Source organism: Pygoscelis adeliae, unplaced genomic scaffold, assembly GCF_000699105.1.
Source record: "Pygoscelis adeliae isolate BGI_AS28 unplaced genomic scaffold, ASM69910v1 Scaffold100, whole genome shotgun sequence".
Taxonomy (NCBI): domain Eukaryota; kingdom Metazoa; phylum Chordata; class Aves; order Sphenisciformes; family Spheniscidae; genus Pygoscelis; species Pygoscelis adeliae.
In genome coordinates this window covers 898,755-911,182 of record NW_008824034.1, presented here as the reverse complement: position 1 = coordinate 911,182, position 12,428 = coordinate 898,755, and the positions used below count along the sequence as shown (strand labels likewise).

The window sequence follows — 12,428 nt, the reverse complement described above, 5'->3', positions numbered from 1 at the left end:
GCCCCGATCCAGCGACATGTCAACTTCCTCAGTCCTTGACTATTCTCATTAACATTGTCTAATTTGTCCTACCATTATAGTTCAAACTGCAAAAAGAATATGCTTGTCTGCTAACAATATTTAGTTATTTTCAAATCATTTAAAGGACTTTCTTGCACTTTCAAAGCAAATACAATTTTCTGTGTTTTAAAACACTGCATGTATTACTTTTCAACTCTTGTTGAACTCACTGCATGTCTTGCTCTTGTGTTGTTACTCTGAGACTGGCTTTGTCTCCTTTATTTTTCAGCTCCATATTCTTAAACTAACTTTTTCTGCAATACCTTACTCAGTTTCTGCATTTGTTGTCTCTCTAAGTAATGGATGAGGAGGAAAGAGGTATTCAAAACAGAGTATATGCTGCTCATGTAGCCATTTGCAAAGTTCTTCATCTGTATCTTGTCTTTTTAGATTACAAATTCTTTAGCATACAGAAAAGACTCCTTGTAATGCAGTTCACGTGATTTGGGTATTGTTGTAATGATACATGTCCATAAAAACGTAGTAAGGGTATTAAAAATTGGGCTGAACGTTGGGCTTAAAAAGTTACTAGACAATTAAATCAAGTTTTCTTATAAATAACTTAAGAAGGAGCTTGCAGAAACCTAAGATGTCTTAGTTACAGTTGAAGAACAGTTTTCCAGTGGTCAGAATTACTGGAATTTGTATGCTGTGGTAGATACAATTCCTTAAATAATAGCATATTGTACTGTGAAACAGATTTGTGAATATTTCAGGAAAGGATTTAATGGCCACACTTGCAAATGTTAACTTAATTTAGTTTGTCTAGCATCAGCACCATCTGATCTGAATGTAAAAGTGCTGCTCACTGTTTATGTACTCTGTTCATTCTTTCAGCTTCAGGAAAATCAGGATGAAATAGAAAACATGATGAATGCAATATTTAAAGGTGTTTTTGTGCATAGATACCGGTAAGTTTCTCTTAGTAAGTAACTTGTAGCTCCATTAATTTATTTTGGAAACTGGTGACAAGTTATTTCTAATTACTCATCTGTTTGATCCTATTGTCCCACTTCTCTCACCAGAGATGCAATTGCTGAAATAAGAGCTATCTGTATTGAAGAGATCGGAATATGGATGAAGATGTACAGTGACGCCTTTCTAAATGACAGCTACCTAAAATATGTAGGGTGGACTATGCATGATAAGGTAAGCTGCATTGAGGAAAAGGAACAGAATCATGAAGCATGATTCCCATGTTTTTGGTTGTTGATCTTGCCAGTCTAGGTGCTGATCTCTTAACTGTTTTAATCAGTCACTGCTTAATATATAAAATTATAATATTTTATATTTATATATAAAATATAAAAATAAATAGACTTGAATATTTTGAATGGTTTTATAGAGTATATATAGATTTTTAAGGAACTGATATTTGTAAGGAAATGGCTTTTTCTATTTATTTATTGCTGATAGACTTCTACTTTATAATACTTAACTATTTAAAATTAATGCATTTCACATGGAATAGTCCATTCATATAGCCTAACAGTTTCTCTGTTTTGCCAAGTTAAGAAACTTTTTAGCATTCTTAGCTAGCTGTAAAAAACATGGGAAAAGTCCCTTTTTGTGCTGATGAGTGCCTCAGGCTGTTACTTACCAGCTACTAGCTAGAGATTATTCTCTGCTTGGAGTGGTCAACAGATACAGTTTACAAATACTCCTTGATTCATCGTTGAGTCAGCACATTGTCTCAGTTCTTGCATTGGAGACGTCAAGCTATTGAATTTGAAGTGAAACAAATGAGGGATGCTCACTCATGCTATGCTGTTCATGGGTTTGGTATCAAAAAACCCAATAACCTCTGGCAGTGGGGTGATAAGAAACTGTGCGAAGTCAGGTGTCCTAGGCTTCTGAAAAGCATTTCTGTATCTATACTTTAAAACATGTTCTCTGCTAACGTAGATCTTGTACTTCAGAAGGAGTATTTCTCTCTGTGTCTACTTGGTAATTCTGATCTAACATGAGATGGTCGTTAACAATATAGATGTTACCAGCTTTAAGTGAAAGGAAACACATAGAATTCTACTTAGAAGTATCTCGAGCATTTAGAATACATCTTTATAGAATGAAACAAGTGTATTTTGACTTACAGAGATACTAACTGCAATAAGACATTGGAGGGGTTTCTTTGGTGGTTTTTTTTTTTCTCCCTTCATTGGCTTGTTACAAACAAGGACATATTCTTATGTTATTAACATGATTATTGATAGTATATCTTGACCCCATTTAATCTTTGTCTTTGAATTAATTCAGACTGCAAAAGAAACTTGTCTGATTTGAAGATCACATCTGTATCCTATACTTGACTTTTAATCTAGTTCTTAATTTTATTTTAGCAAGGGGAAGTAAGACTCAAATGCCTAACTGCTTTGCAAGGGCTTTACTATAATAAAGAGCTTAATTCCAAATTGGAACTCTTCACCAGTCGGTTCAAGGTTAGTGTAACTTCATATTTTTAAGTACGTATGAATTTTTTTAAAGTTGTATTACACTTCTTTCCTCTTTGAAAATACTTTCTTTTGTGTTCTTAGGATAGAATTGTGTCTATGACTCTTGACAAAGAATATGATGTTGCAGTCCAAGCAATAAAATTACTCACTCTTGTTTTACAGTAAGTACATGTATACCTCCTTATCTGACCTACAACAAATATTAAAACTTAAAAGTATTTCTCATACCTGTGGGTGAGGACAGCAGCTTGACAGAATTCAGATAATCCAAAGTCTAGAGAAATGTCTACGCATCTTACACTCGAACAAACTGGAATTTCAAAAGTAATCTGGCTAGAACAGTGTTGTTACTTATCTACCGCAGTTAAGTAAGTGTAAGGGTTAGAAACTTAGAATTCAGCCTCCCTAATTTGAAGCTATCGTGGAATATTTGAACTGAAGAAATATAGGATGTATTGAACGTTAAACAGTAGTTGAACTTTTGAGCATAATCTTCTACCAAACGCTCGTAATTTATCAGTAATTTTTCTTTAGGAAGACTCTGGAACTAAGCTATCTTGTTTTGGGTTTTAGGATGATAAGTTGAACGCAAAGGTTTAGATTCTCCTTCATTTCCATCTCCCTCATTAGAGTTCATACTCTGTTGACTCAGCTTTTTTTTCCCTTTCTTTCTTTCCTTCTTCCCATCTCCACCCCTAGGAGTAGTGAAGAAGTTCTGACTGCAGAAGACTGTGAAAATGTCTACCATCTGGTTTATTCAGCTCATCGGCCAGTAGCAGTTGCCGCAGGGGAATTTCTTTATAAAAAGTAAGGTGGAGAAATTATAGTTAACTTCTTGTTCGTGTAGATTTTAGTGTGTGCATTAATTCTCATTAGTTTTAATTAAGAAAAGGAAAAACTGAATAATGAAGTGGCCTTAAGAGAAATAAGTTACAGAAAATGTGACACTACTGTAGTTTTTGAACTGTTGTAGTTTTTCTGAATGGGAAGTAGAGAGTAATTTTGAAGGCTGCACTTCAAAAGCTTGTACCTACAGGGAATATAATTAAAACATTCCTCTGTCTTCTCCTTTCCCGTCCTTCCTGTGTTCTGTGAAACATCTTAAAGTGCTCACGTAGTTTGGTACCTAAAACTTGTGCTTGCGTTATAATGAGTATTTTCCCCTTTGTAGTCCGTCCTGTCCCGTCCCGTCCCAATTTGGCTCATATAACCATTTCATAAAGTATTTTTCTGGAGGGGGAAAAAAACCCCCAACAACAGAAGGAGATATTCAACACATATCAGGTGTGTAGGGGAACAAAATAGAGTTTCCACCTAATACTTTTCAGACCTTCTTCCAGTATTTCTTTGCTGCTTTAAAGTCTCATGTAGGGAGGTTCAGAAAATGTAGTTCGCTAAAGAGCAGCATGGGACCTCAAGCACCTGCAATTATCACTGGTGTTTGTAAAGTATTTTGTTATAATTATACATTCCACTGGAAACAGTCAGTGAAATACCAACTCAGCATATATGAAATTGTTCAAATGATACATTTATTTTCTTTCAAAATAACATGTGGAGCCAAGCAGCAAGGTATTAAGTGTGTGTCTGTAAAAAAACAATATCTTGATATGAATTGACTGTGGCAAAGGCAATGAAGAAGAAACTTGTCCTGAAATAATTTTTCTTTTAGGCTTTTCAGCCGCAGAGATCCTGAAGATGATGGAATACTTAAAAGAAGGGGAAGACAAAGTCCGAATGCTAATCTTGTGAAGACATTAGTGTTTTTCTTCTTGGAAAGTGAAGTAAGTTGAGTTTCAGGGATATCCTTGTTTTTGTGGTGTGGGTTTTTTTGGCTTTTTGTTTGTTTTTTGTTGGGTTTTTTGTTTTGTTTTTTTTGTGTGTGTGTTTTGTTTTAATTATTTTTTTATTTAATTTTTTGTTGTTTTTCTTTTCCCCACTCATTGGTTAATAACCATGACTCTGTCCTGGTTTTCCTATTATTTGAGCAACCTGGGGGTCGAAAGACTGTTTTGTGTGGTTGTGTTTGTTTGAAGGATCTGTCCAGCGCACAGTGTTGAGTACTGTCTACTCTGACAAATATTTGTCTGTCATTCTTTATGCTAATACATAGGGGGAAAGAAATTGTGATTTAGGAGATTTATAAAGGGGGAGGGGAAAAAAACCTCAAACAAACAAAAAACCCCCGCAAACCTCCCCCACCCCCCAAGTTCTGACAGATCTTGTAGCACTACTCTTTGTAGCAGTTGGTCTGGATTAATCTTTTTAAGTTAATTGGGGAAGAGAGGCTTCTGTTGAACCAGAGAGCTCCCACATTTTTCTTTTTTTTTTTTTTTTTGGCCACAGACAGGAGCCAAGCAAGAAAAATACCCTGTATTATAGAAAAGTCTGTAATGAACTTTATTGCTGATAAAGAAAAACACTTATTCTGTTCTCATTTTAGTTGCATGAACATGCTGCTTATCTTGTGGACAGCATGTGGGACTGTGCAACAGACCTCTTGAAGGACTGGGAATGTATGAACAGTCTTCTGTTGGAGGAGCCTCTCAATGGAGAAGAACGTAAGAAATTTTCGTAGATCTTTCTTTATGTTGCTATGCAGTTTCTGTTAGTCTTGATTTATAAGGAAATAAGATGCTTACCATTTATGAGTCCACATATATTCTCTATTTTTACGTGACTATAATAAATCACTAATACTAATTCTAAAATGTGAAGAAGAGTAGAAAGAGATCACTTCTGGTACGGAAGTGAGACACAGAAGATCAATGGTGGGAAGAAAAGAGGGAGAAGAGAGGGAATAAGCATGCAGTGTCCAGTTGCCCTATTGTTCCACAGGTTCAGGCTGCACTTCTGGCTTTAGAGAAACTAAGTTGCTTGTGAAACTGATTCATTTATGGAGTTTTAAAACTACCCTATGGAAAAATACCATAATTTCTTTAATGACAGTAAAACCAAACAAGCCCCCTGGCATAATTCTGTAATTCATAGGTCCTAGTAAATGGACCTCTAAAAAATGAAAAGGAACTAAAATGATTATAAAGCTTGGTATTTGTTTCATCCTGTCCTGTGACTCATCCAGTGATACTCCCTCAATTTTAAATATTTTCTTGTGTTATTTTATAAGGTGCTTATCTTCTCTATCCCATGTCACACCCATCCCTGGAAATGAGCTATTGGCCTAAATGCCTTTCTTTTTTTCTTTAAAAAAAACCCCAAACATATTTTGATCCTTAGATACTAATACTTGTGGAAAATGAAAAATCAAGCTGTGTATTAACATCTGTTTCTTAAATTTCAGCTTTAACGGATAGACAGGAAAGCGCACTGATTGAAATAATGCTTTGTACAATTCGGCAAGCAGCTGAATGTCATCCTCCTGTGGGAAGAGGAACAGGGAAAAGGGTAGGAAGCAAAAAGCTACTCGTCTAGAGATCTGGGAGCGGCTATGTGGGGACAGTGTGGGAATAAGGAAAAGGTTGTAGGCTGTTGCTGCTGAAGGGACTGAATTCAGAAGTTCAGCTTTGGTCTCCACAGCCTCCAGTATCTGACTACCCTGGCTAGTTCACTTTTTCTGGACTTCGGCATGTGCTTAATACTGTTTGGCCTACTGCATTTGTTTTTACTATTAAAGGTAATACAAAACTGTTTTTGAAAGAAGTATTGGTTGGAAAGGAGAACAAAAATCAATGTTTGGGAAAGCTAAAACTATTTTCAATTTGAAAGAGCAAAATGAGGGAAGGGAATATACTTCATAGTCTCTTTGGAAGGAGGACAGTCCACCAGTAGGCTTTTCTCTGATTATATAGAGTTTAGGCAGCCTTCTTTTACTGGGACATTAAGCAGGGAAGGGAACTGCTTTCAAGACTGGTGCAGCTTTTGGTAAGAAACCCATTTAGGTACAGTTTGAAAACATGTATGAAGATCAGATTGACATGTGACTTGAATAAATATCATTAAAAATCCCAAGTAAGCTGAGAAGTTTGCTGTTCTTTCATTGTCAAGAAAAGCATTCTGATGATGGTATTTTGTTGCAGGGAAGGTAAACCTTTTGTTCTAGATTGTCACTTCTGTTTTCAAGATAATCTCAATAATATTAGGCATAACTTTGAATTGCATTTTTTTGAGTGCTGAACATTGGTTTTTTTATTGGTGTTTTTTTTACATTGATATTTTACAGTGATATTAGAACATCTGTGTACCTAATTGTCATTTCATTAATGATAATGAAACTTTGCACCAGAACTTTTAGTTGTAAAATCCGCTCACAATACCAATATTTTAGGTGCTGACAGCAAAGGAAAAGAAAACCCAGCTGGATGACAGGACAAAAATTACTGAACTTTTTGCAGTGGCACTTCCTCAGTTGCTAGCAAAGGTAGGTTTAATTCCATTTCTTGCTGATGGACTGTTACTGAAATGTTAACAACTATAGTTTCTGTAATTAACTGTATGGCTTGCACAAGTCTTCATTTTTTCTTACTAGTCTTTATTAATATTTGATTGTTCTATAACGAATTGTGTTGTCCAAGACTTTTGCATTTAAACTTTTTTCCATGTCAATTTTACAGTATTCTGTAGATGCAGAAAAAGTCACCAACTTATTGCAGTTGCCACAGTACTTTGATTTGGAAATTTATACAACAGGGCGATTAGAAAAGGTAAGGTAACATTCAATAACATTTAACACAAAAGGAGAAAACCCAGAATTTAGATTTAGTCACTGGAATTTCAGTCACCATTGTAGGTGTGGTTTTTTGTATAAGTGAGACTTTATTTATTGTAACCCTTATTGAGAATGAGACTTGGACTTCAGAGCTGTGACTGGCTGCTGTTCTTAGAGATACTGAAAGTTTGAGTTTTCTAAGGCCTCTCTGGCGAGTTTTAACAGAGAATCTTGCCAGTTACATGAACTTTATGCGGGAGCATTTATTGTTGGGTTATGGTCATGATTGAGGTATGCTGCCTGACAGATAAAGATTGTAGAAACAGCTTGATAAGTTTTCTTTTTCCGATCACTGAAACTAATAAACCACCATCTTCGCTGCATGAAAAAGGGGAAAACTACCTGATCACAAATTATGTAGTTACTGCTCTCATTTTATCTGCTATGGTGATGAAGTTGGTGTAAGCTGTTCTCATATTTATTTTCTCCTTCTCAGATGCACTATTTTGCTGTATTGTGAAGCAAGTAGCTGGAAATCATTAGGTTCAAAAAAGTAATAAAATGTTTAGTTGGCAGCATAGCCTAGCACTGATAGAGCAGTAGCGAGCAACAACTGAAGTTGGTTTCAGTGCTGACACTTGAGTGTTACGAAACTAAATCTTCAATTATACAGCTTTTAAGACCATGTATAAGTGTTTGTGTGAGTGGGAGATAAATGCTTCTGTGTTGTTCAGTTGTCATTGCAAATTCAAGTGTTAGATAAAACCATACCAACAATTGCAAATTTTTAATGGTTTTTTAAAATGCATTGAATCTTTAGCCTTTGACAATCTCCTACTTAATTTTTCCTAAATAGATTTTTAATTTACTCAGAAGCTCCACAGCTTTCTAGAAGTGTTTTGTGTTCTGTGTCAGTTACAAAAGTAATAAATTGAATTTATCTTTTAAAATTCCTTAAGTTTTATTAAAAATACGTGTGTGTGTATATATATATATACACACACGAATACATATTTTTTTCCCATGCTTCATCTTTCTTGTAGCATTTGGATGCCTTACTGAGACAAATCCGGGATATTGTGGAGAAGCACACAGATATAGATGTTTTGGAAGCCTGTTCAAAAACATACCACGCTCTCTGTAATGAAGAATTCACAATCTTTAACAGGGTTGACATTGCAAGAAGTCAGTTAATAGATGAATTGGCAGACAAGTTTAATCGACTTCTTGAAGACTTCCTGCAAGAGGTATTTTAATGTGCAAGATCAACTTTTCCTGCCCCTGTAAATATTTCCAGTATGTTTTTCTGCCTTCCTATGCAAGTCAATGAGTTAGGGATGGGAACTTCCCTCTGTTTTTCAAAACTGTTAAGTCAAGCACAATAATACAACAGTATTATTGCTGTGATTATGTGAACTCAGACTGTTCTTTTGTATTAGGACAGCGAGTCTTTAGTTTTAATCTCCTTTTGACAAGTGTCTTTTTGGAATTTGAGATAAGTTTCAGATAAACTATGAAATCACATAAACTTTTCACCTTTAGGTTTTGAAGCTCATGTTTTTGAGAGATGTAGCATTGTAATTCCACTAAGATTCTCCTCAGATGTACTGGTGTTGCAAGTCTTGCCTATGATTGCATGTTGCTGTTGTTAAATATCCACATCTCTAGAAAACACTCCCCCTCCCTTCCTGAATGCAAGCAGATGCAGTTAATAGCTTAAAACTGACTTTGTTCCCACACTGTGCTAATCTGAAGAGTGAGTATTTTCTGATACAGTATTTAACTTCACTATGTGGGATCTCTGACATTCAGACAAAACTTGTTTCTCCTCCTCCTCATCTGTGATAAGGAGCATGGGAAGTGTCTTTTTAACTACTTCATTCTCCACACTTCTCAGATCCATACTTTATCAAGCCTTTGGCTTATTGGCCTGAACTAGGACTCCACTCTAGAAACCCTAGACGTATGTGAACTATGTAAGAAATGTGCCTAGTAATCCATTTATTTCATCCTTTGTAAGAAAAAGAAAGAATGAGAGGTAAAGCAAAGAAATGAAATGTCAGACGGTTGGCTTGGAGGAAAACAGCAAATGCCCTGGTGAAAGCATTGAAATCCATAGTGCTTTGATAAGGTTGTGCAACTACAGAACAGTAAAATGCATTGAACTTGCAGTATCTCTGATAGTTTATCCTATGTACTTAAATAGATACTTTTGGACCCTTTCCTTTTTACTCCTTTTCTTTCTCCAAATGCGAGTTTGTAAGAACTTGTGGGAAAATTAGGACAAAATACTTCCCTTACCTCTCTCAAAGACTTTTTTCTGTGATTAAAGTAAGATTGAGGTACTGACCTGTGGCCCATCTAGTCCAGTATCTATTGTCTGACAGTGGCCTCTGCTGGATTCTTCAGAGAAAATTGAAGCACCTACATAGTACATTGTATTCTGCTATCCTAGATATTTTTCTCCCCCCCCCGCCATTTCTCCTTGTGCTGGTGACTATTTCTAAACATGAATGCTACCTTCTCTCTCAAACTCTTTAACTCTTCTAAAACCAGATGCGTCATTTATAAATAATTTTGATGCAATGTGCGCTCTCTCGTTGTTGTTGGTTGGGTTTGGGGGGTTGTTTTAGGGTTTGGTGGGTTTGTTTTTTTAAATCTTGTTAAGTTCCCTAGTTTGCTTAGCATACATTGCTTGGGATACCTTACTGTATGATTATTAAATAGGGGGAGGAACCTGATGAAGATGATGCATATCAAGTCTTGTCAACACTGAAGAGAATCACAGCTTTTCACAAGTAAGTAGGCTTCTGCAAACATCTGTCAGGGTTTGTGGTGTGGGGGGTTGTTTTTGTTTTGTTTTTAATTTGATATTAACTTTTTAATGCAACTTGGAGGTTTTTTGTTTAGTGTGAATGATTGAGTGTTGTGCAGAACGTGACACTGAAATCTGGGGGTTTTTTTGCTTTGGGTTTTTTCTTTGTTGTTGGGAGTGTTTTTTGTTGGGTTTGGGGGGTGTATTTCTGGGTTTTTTTGCTTGTTTGTTTGTTTTAGACCAGTTAAGCTTTCAGTAGTTGTTAATGTCAAATTGCAGAAATGGTGTTAAATTACATCTTTACTTCATTTCCAATGCTTCCAGCGCTCACGACGGGTGTATTTCTGGGTTTTTTTGCTTGTTTGTTTGTTTTAGACCAGTTAAGCTTTCAGTAGTTGTTAATGTCAAATTGCAGAAATGGTGTTAGTTAAATTACATCTTTGCTTCATTTCCAATGCTTCCAGTGCTCACGACCTATCAAGATGGGACTTGTTTGGCTGCAACTACAAATTATTGAAAACTGGCATTGAAAATGGAGACATGCCAGAACAGGTCTGTAGTTACAATGTGTGCTTTAGGTACAACAATAAATAGCTTTTGTTGCTGTCTTTTATTGGCTTTTGTCATCTAATGCATTTTTTTCTTTTGATTTCAGATTGTTATTCATGCACTGCAGTGTACTCATTATGTAATCCTTTGGCAGCTAGCAAAAATTACTGAAAGCAGTTCCACAAAGGTATGCCTTGTTCCAGTTGTATTAGTAAATAAACATTTGTACATACCTGCAGTGTCATCAAGTGGGAACTGTGAAGGAATTAAGACTTAAGAATATTCTTTTAATACCGATACCTGCCTAAATATTGCTTTTCTAATAAGTTCTTCTGAATTCATAGTTTTAGTAGTGGAATGCTTGACTTTTAAACCTAGTATTTCTCTAAATTGTTATGTTTTTATTATTTAAATGTCAATATTATTTTTAATTTGACAGAATTGTAAAGTATTTGTAGTAAACTAATGCAATATCTATTAGTCTGGCACAGTAACAATGCTAAGGAGGGGTAGAATACCAATTATAAAACACAGTATAGTCAGTCTTACTACTCTCAAGTAGTGGGTTTGAATTTGTTTGCAAACTGTGAAGTATCAGTGCCAAGTCAGTGATATAAGAATTTGCACTCTACCGTAGTATTCTTATTGCTCTGTATGTTACAATCATACTTTGCTCTTCATCAGTCTTTTAAATGCATTGTTGAATAAAGATATGAAGAGATTAAGTTAAATTTCAGACTTTCTCAGGGAATAATAAGAGGGCCTGTGTTCTGGTTCTATGTATAGTAATCTTGAAGGGCAAAGCTCTGGCAAATGTCATCTTTCTAATTTCACTTCTTGAAAAATCTTGGAGGAAGGATTAAGGTTTCTTGTATCCACTGGACAGCATTGGTTAAAGAGGGTGATTAGGTGGTTTGCTGTGCGAACTGCCTAATGAAAGATGGTTTTTGAAAGGCTAGATAGTTTAGAATGGAGTTTGTAAGTGCTGAAACATCTTGATGAATTCTTTAACTAAAAAAAAAAAGTTATCAAACATACTTTTTTGGAAGCCTTCTACAGTCCTGTAAGAAGGGTGCATTTTGTGCTCTTTCACTGGAAATTTACACTGGAGTTGCACTTTTTTATTGGAGTTACTGATAACACATCCTTTATTTATGTCAGAGATGAAATAAATTCTTCAGTTTTTTTAAACACTTTGATTGCCATATTTATAATTAATTTAAGAAAAAAGTTGTATGCATCTGTCATAATTTACTAGGGAGAAAACAGAACTCACGACATTAATAATTTATAATCAATAAATTATAACTTGTAATTAATTAAAAATCCATTATTACAATAAACTTATTTTAATGTGAGGATGTATACTTTTTTTCTTTTTTTCTTTATTTTAGGGTGTGGTAGTATGAGCTTCTGGTAGATACAGGAGTGGAGAAGCATGTTATGTAACTTGCACTAACGTTTTTTATAACAGAACACCTTTGTGAGATCATGGTGTTTTTTCTTCTCCCCCCCATCATGTTAAGACTTCATCAGTCCAATGAATAATTGTGGCCTTACTGATTTAATAATTACAATCTGAAGGTGTGTTAAATAAATGTGAACTTCAACACTGCTAGTTTACCATCTAGGTTTTAATGGCTTCTAACATTTCCAAAACCAAAAATACCAGCTATGAAGTGGATACGTAGATTGTTGAGAACCACTTATGTGAAGGATTTGGAGATTTTGTTAGCTTATTCTTTAAAGGATAAACAGGCAGTCTGAGTTTTTTGTAATAGTGATTAAAGCTTTATCGCAAGCCTGACGGCAGAAGCGGAGCTAAATACTGAAAAGTTAGGTTAGAAATGAAGATTAACTTAGCTATTTTGCAGTAAAATGTAGT

At 35.2% G+C, this 12,428-nt stretch overlaps 1 protein-coding gene across 3 annotated transcripts in view; it reads left to right on the top strand.

Moving 5' to 3' along the window:
- STAG2 (stromal antigen 2) overlaps positions 1 to 12,428 on the top strand; it is a 42,177-nt gene that overhangs the window by 11,358 nt on the left and 18,391 nt on the right. For all 3 annotated transcript variants that reach the window (XM_009330746.1, XM_009330738.1, XM_009330730.1), the window contains 14 exons: positions 898 to 971; positions 1,086 to 1,209; positions 2,400 to 2,498; positions 2,595 to 2,674; positions 3,213 to 3,320; positions 4,186 to 4,297; positions 4,957 to 5,074; positions 5,815 to 5,918; positions 6,799 to 6,891; positions 7,085 to 7,174; positions 8,223 to 8,426; positions 9,907 to 9,977; positions 10,459 to 10,546; positions 10,650 to 10,730. In XM_009330746.1, coding sequence (XP_009329021.1) covers positions 898 to 971; positions 1,086 to 1,209; positions 2,400 to 2,498; positions 2,595 to 2,674; positions 3,213 to 3,320; positions 4,186 to 4,297; positions 4,957 to 5,074; positions 5,815 to 5,918; positions 6,799 to 6,891; positions 7,085 to 7,174; positions 8,223 to 8,426; positions 9,907 to 9,977; positions 10,459 to 10,546; positions 10,650 to 10,730 — 1,446 coding nt within the window. The remainder of the gene's footprint in view (positions 1 to 897; positions 972 to 1,085; positions 1,210 to 2,399; positions 2,499 to 2,594; positions 2,675 to 3,212; positions 3,321 to 4,185; positions 4,298 to 4,956; positions 5,075 to 5,814; positions 5,919 to 6,798; positions 6,892 to 7,084; positions 7,175 to 8,222; positions 8,427 to 9,906; positions 9,978 to 10,458; positions 10,547 to 10,649; positions 10,731 to 12,428) is intronic.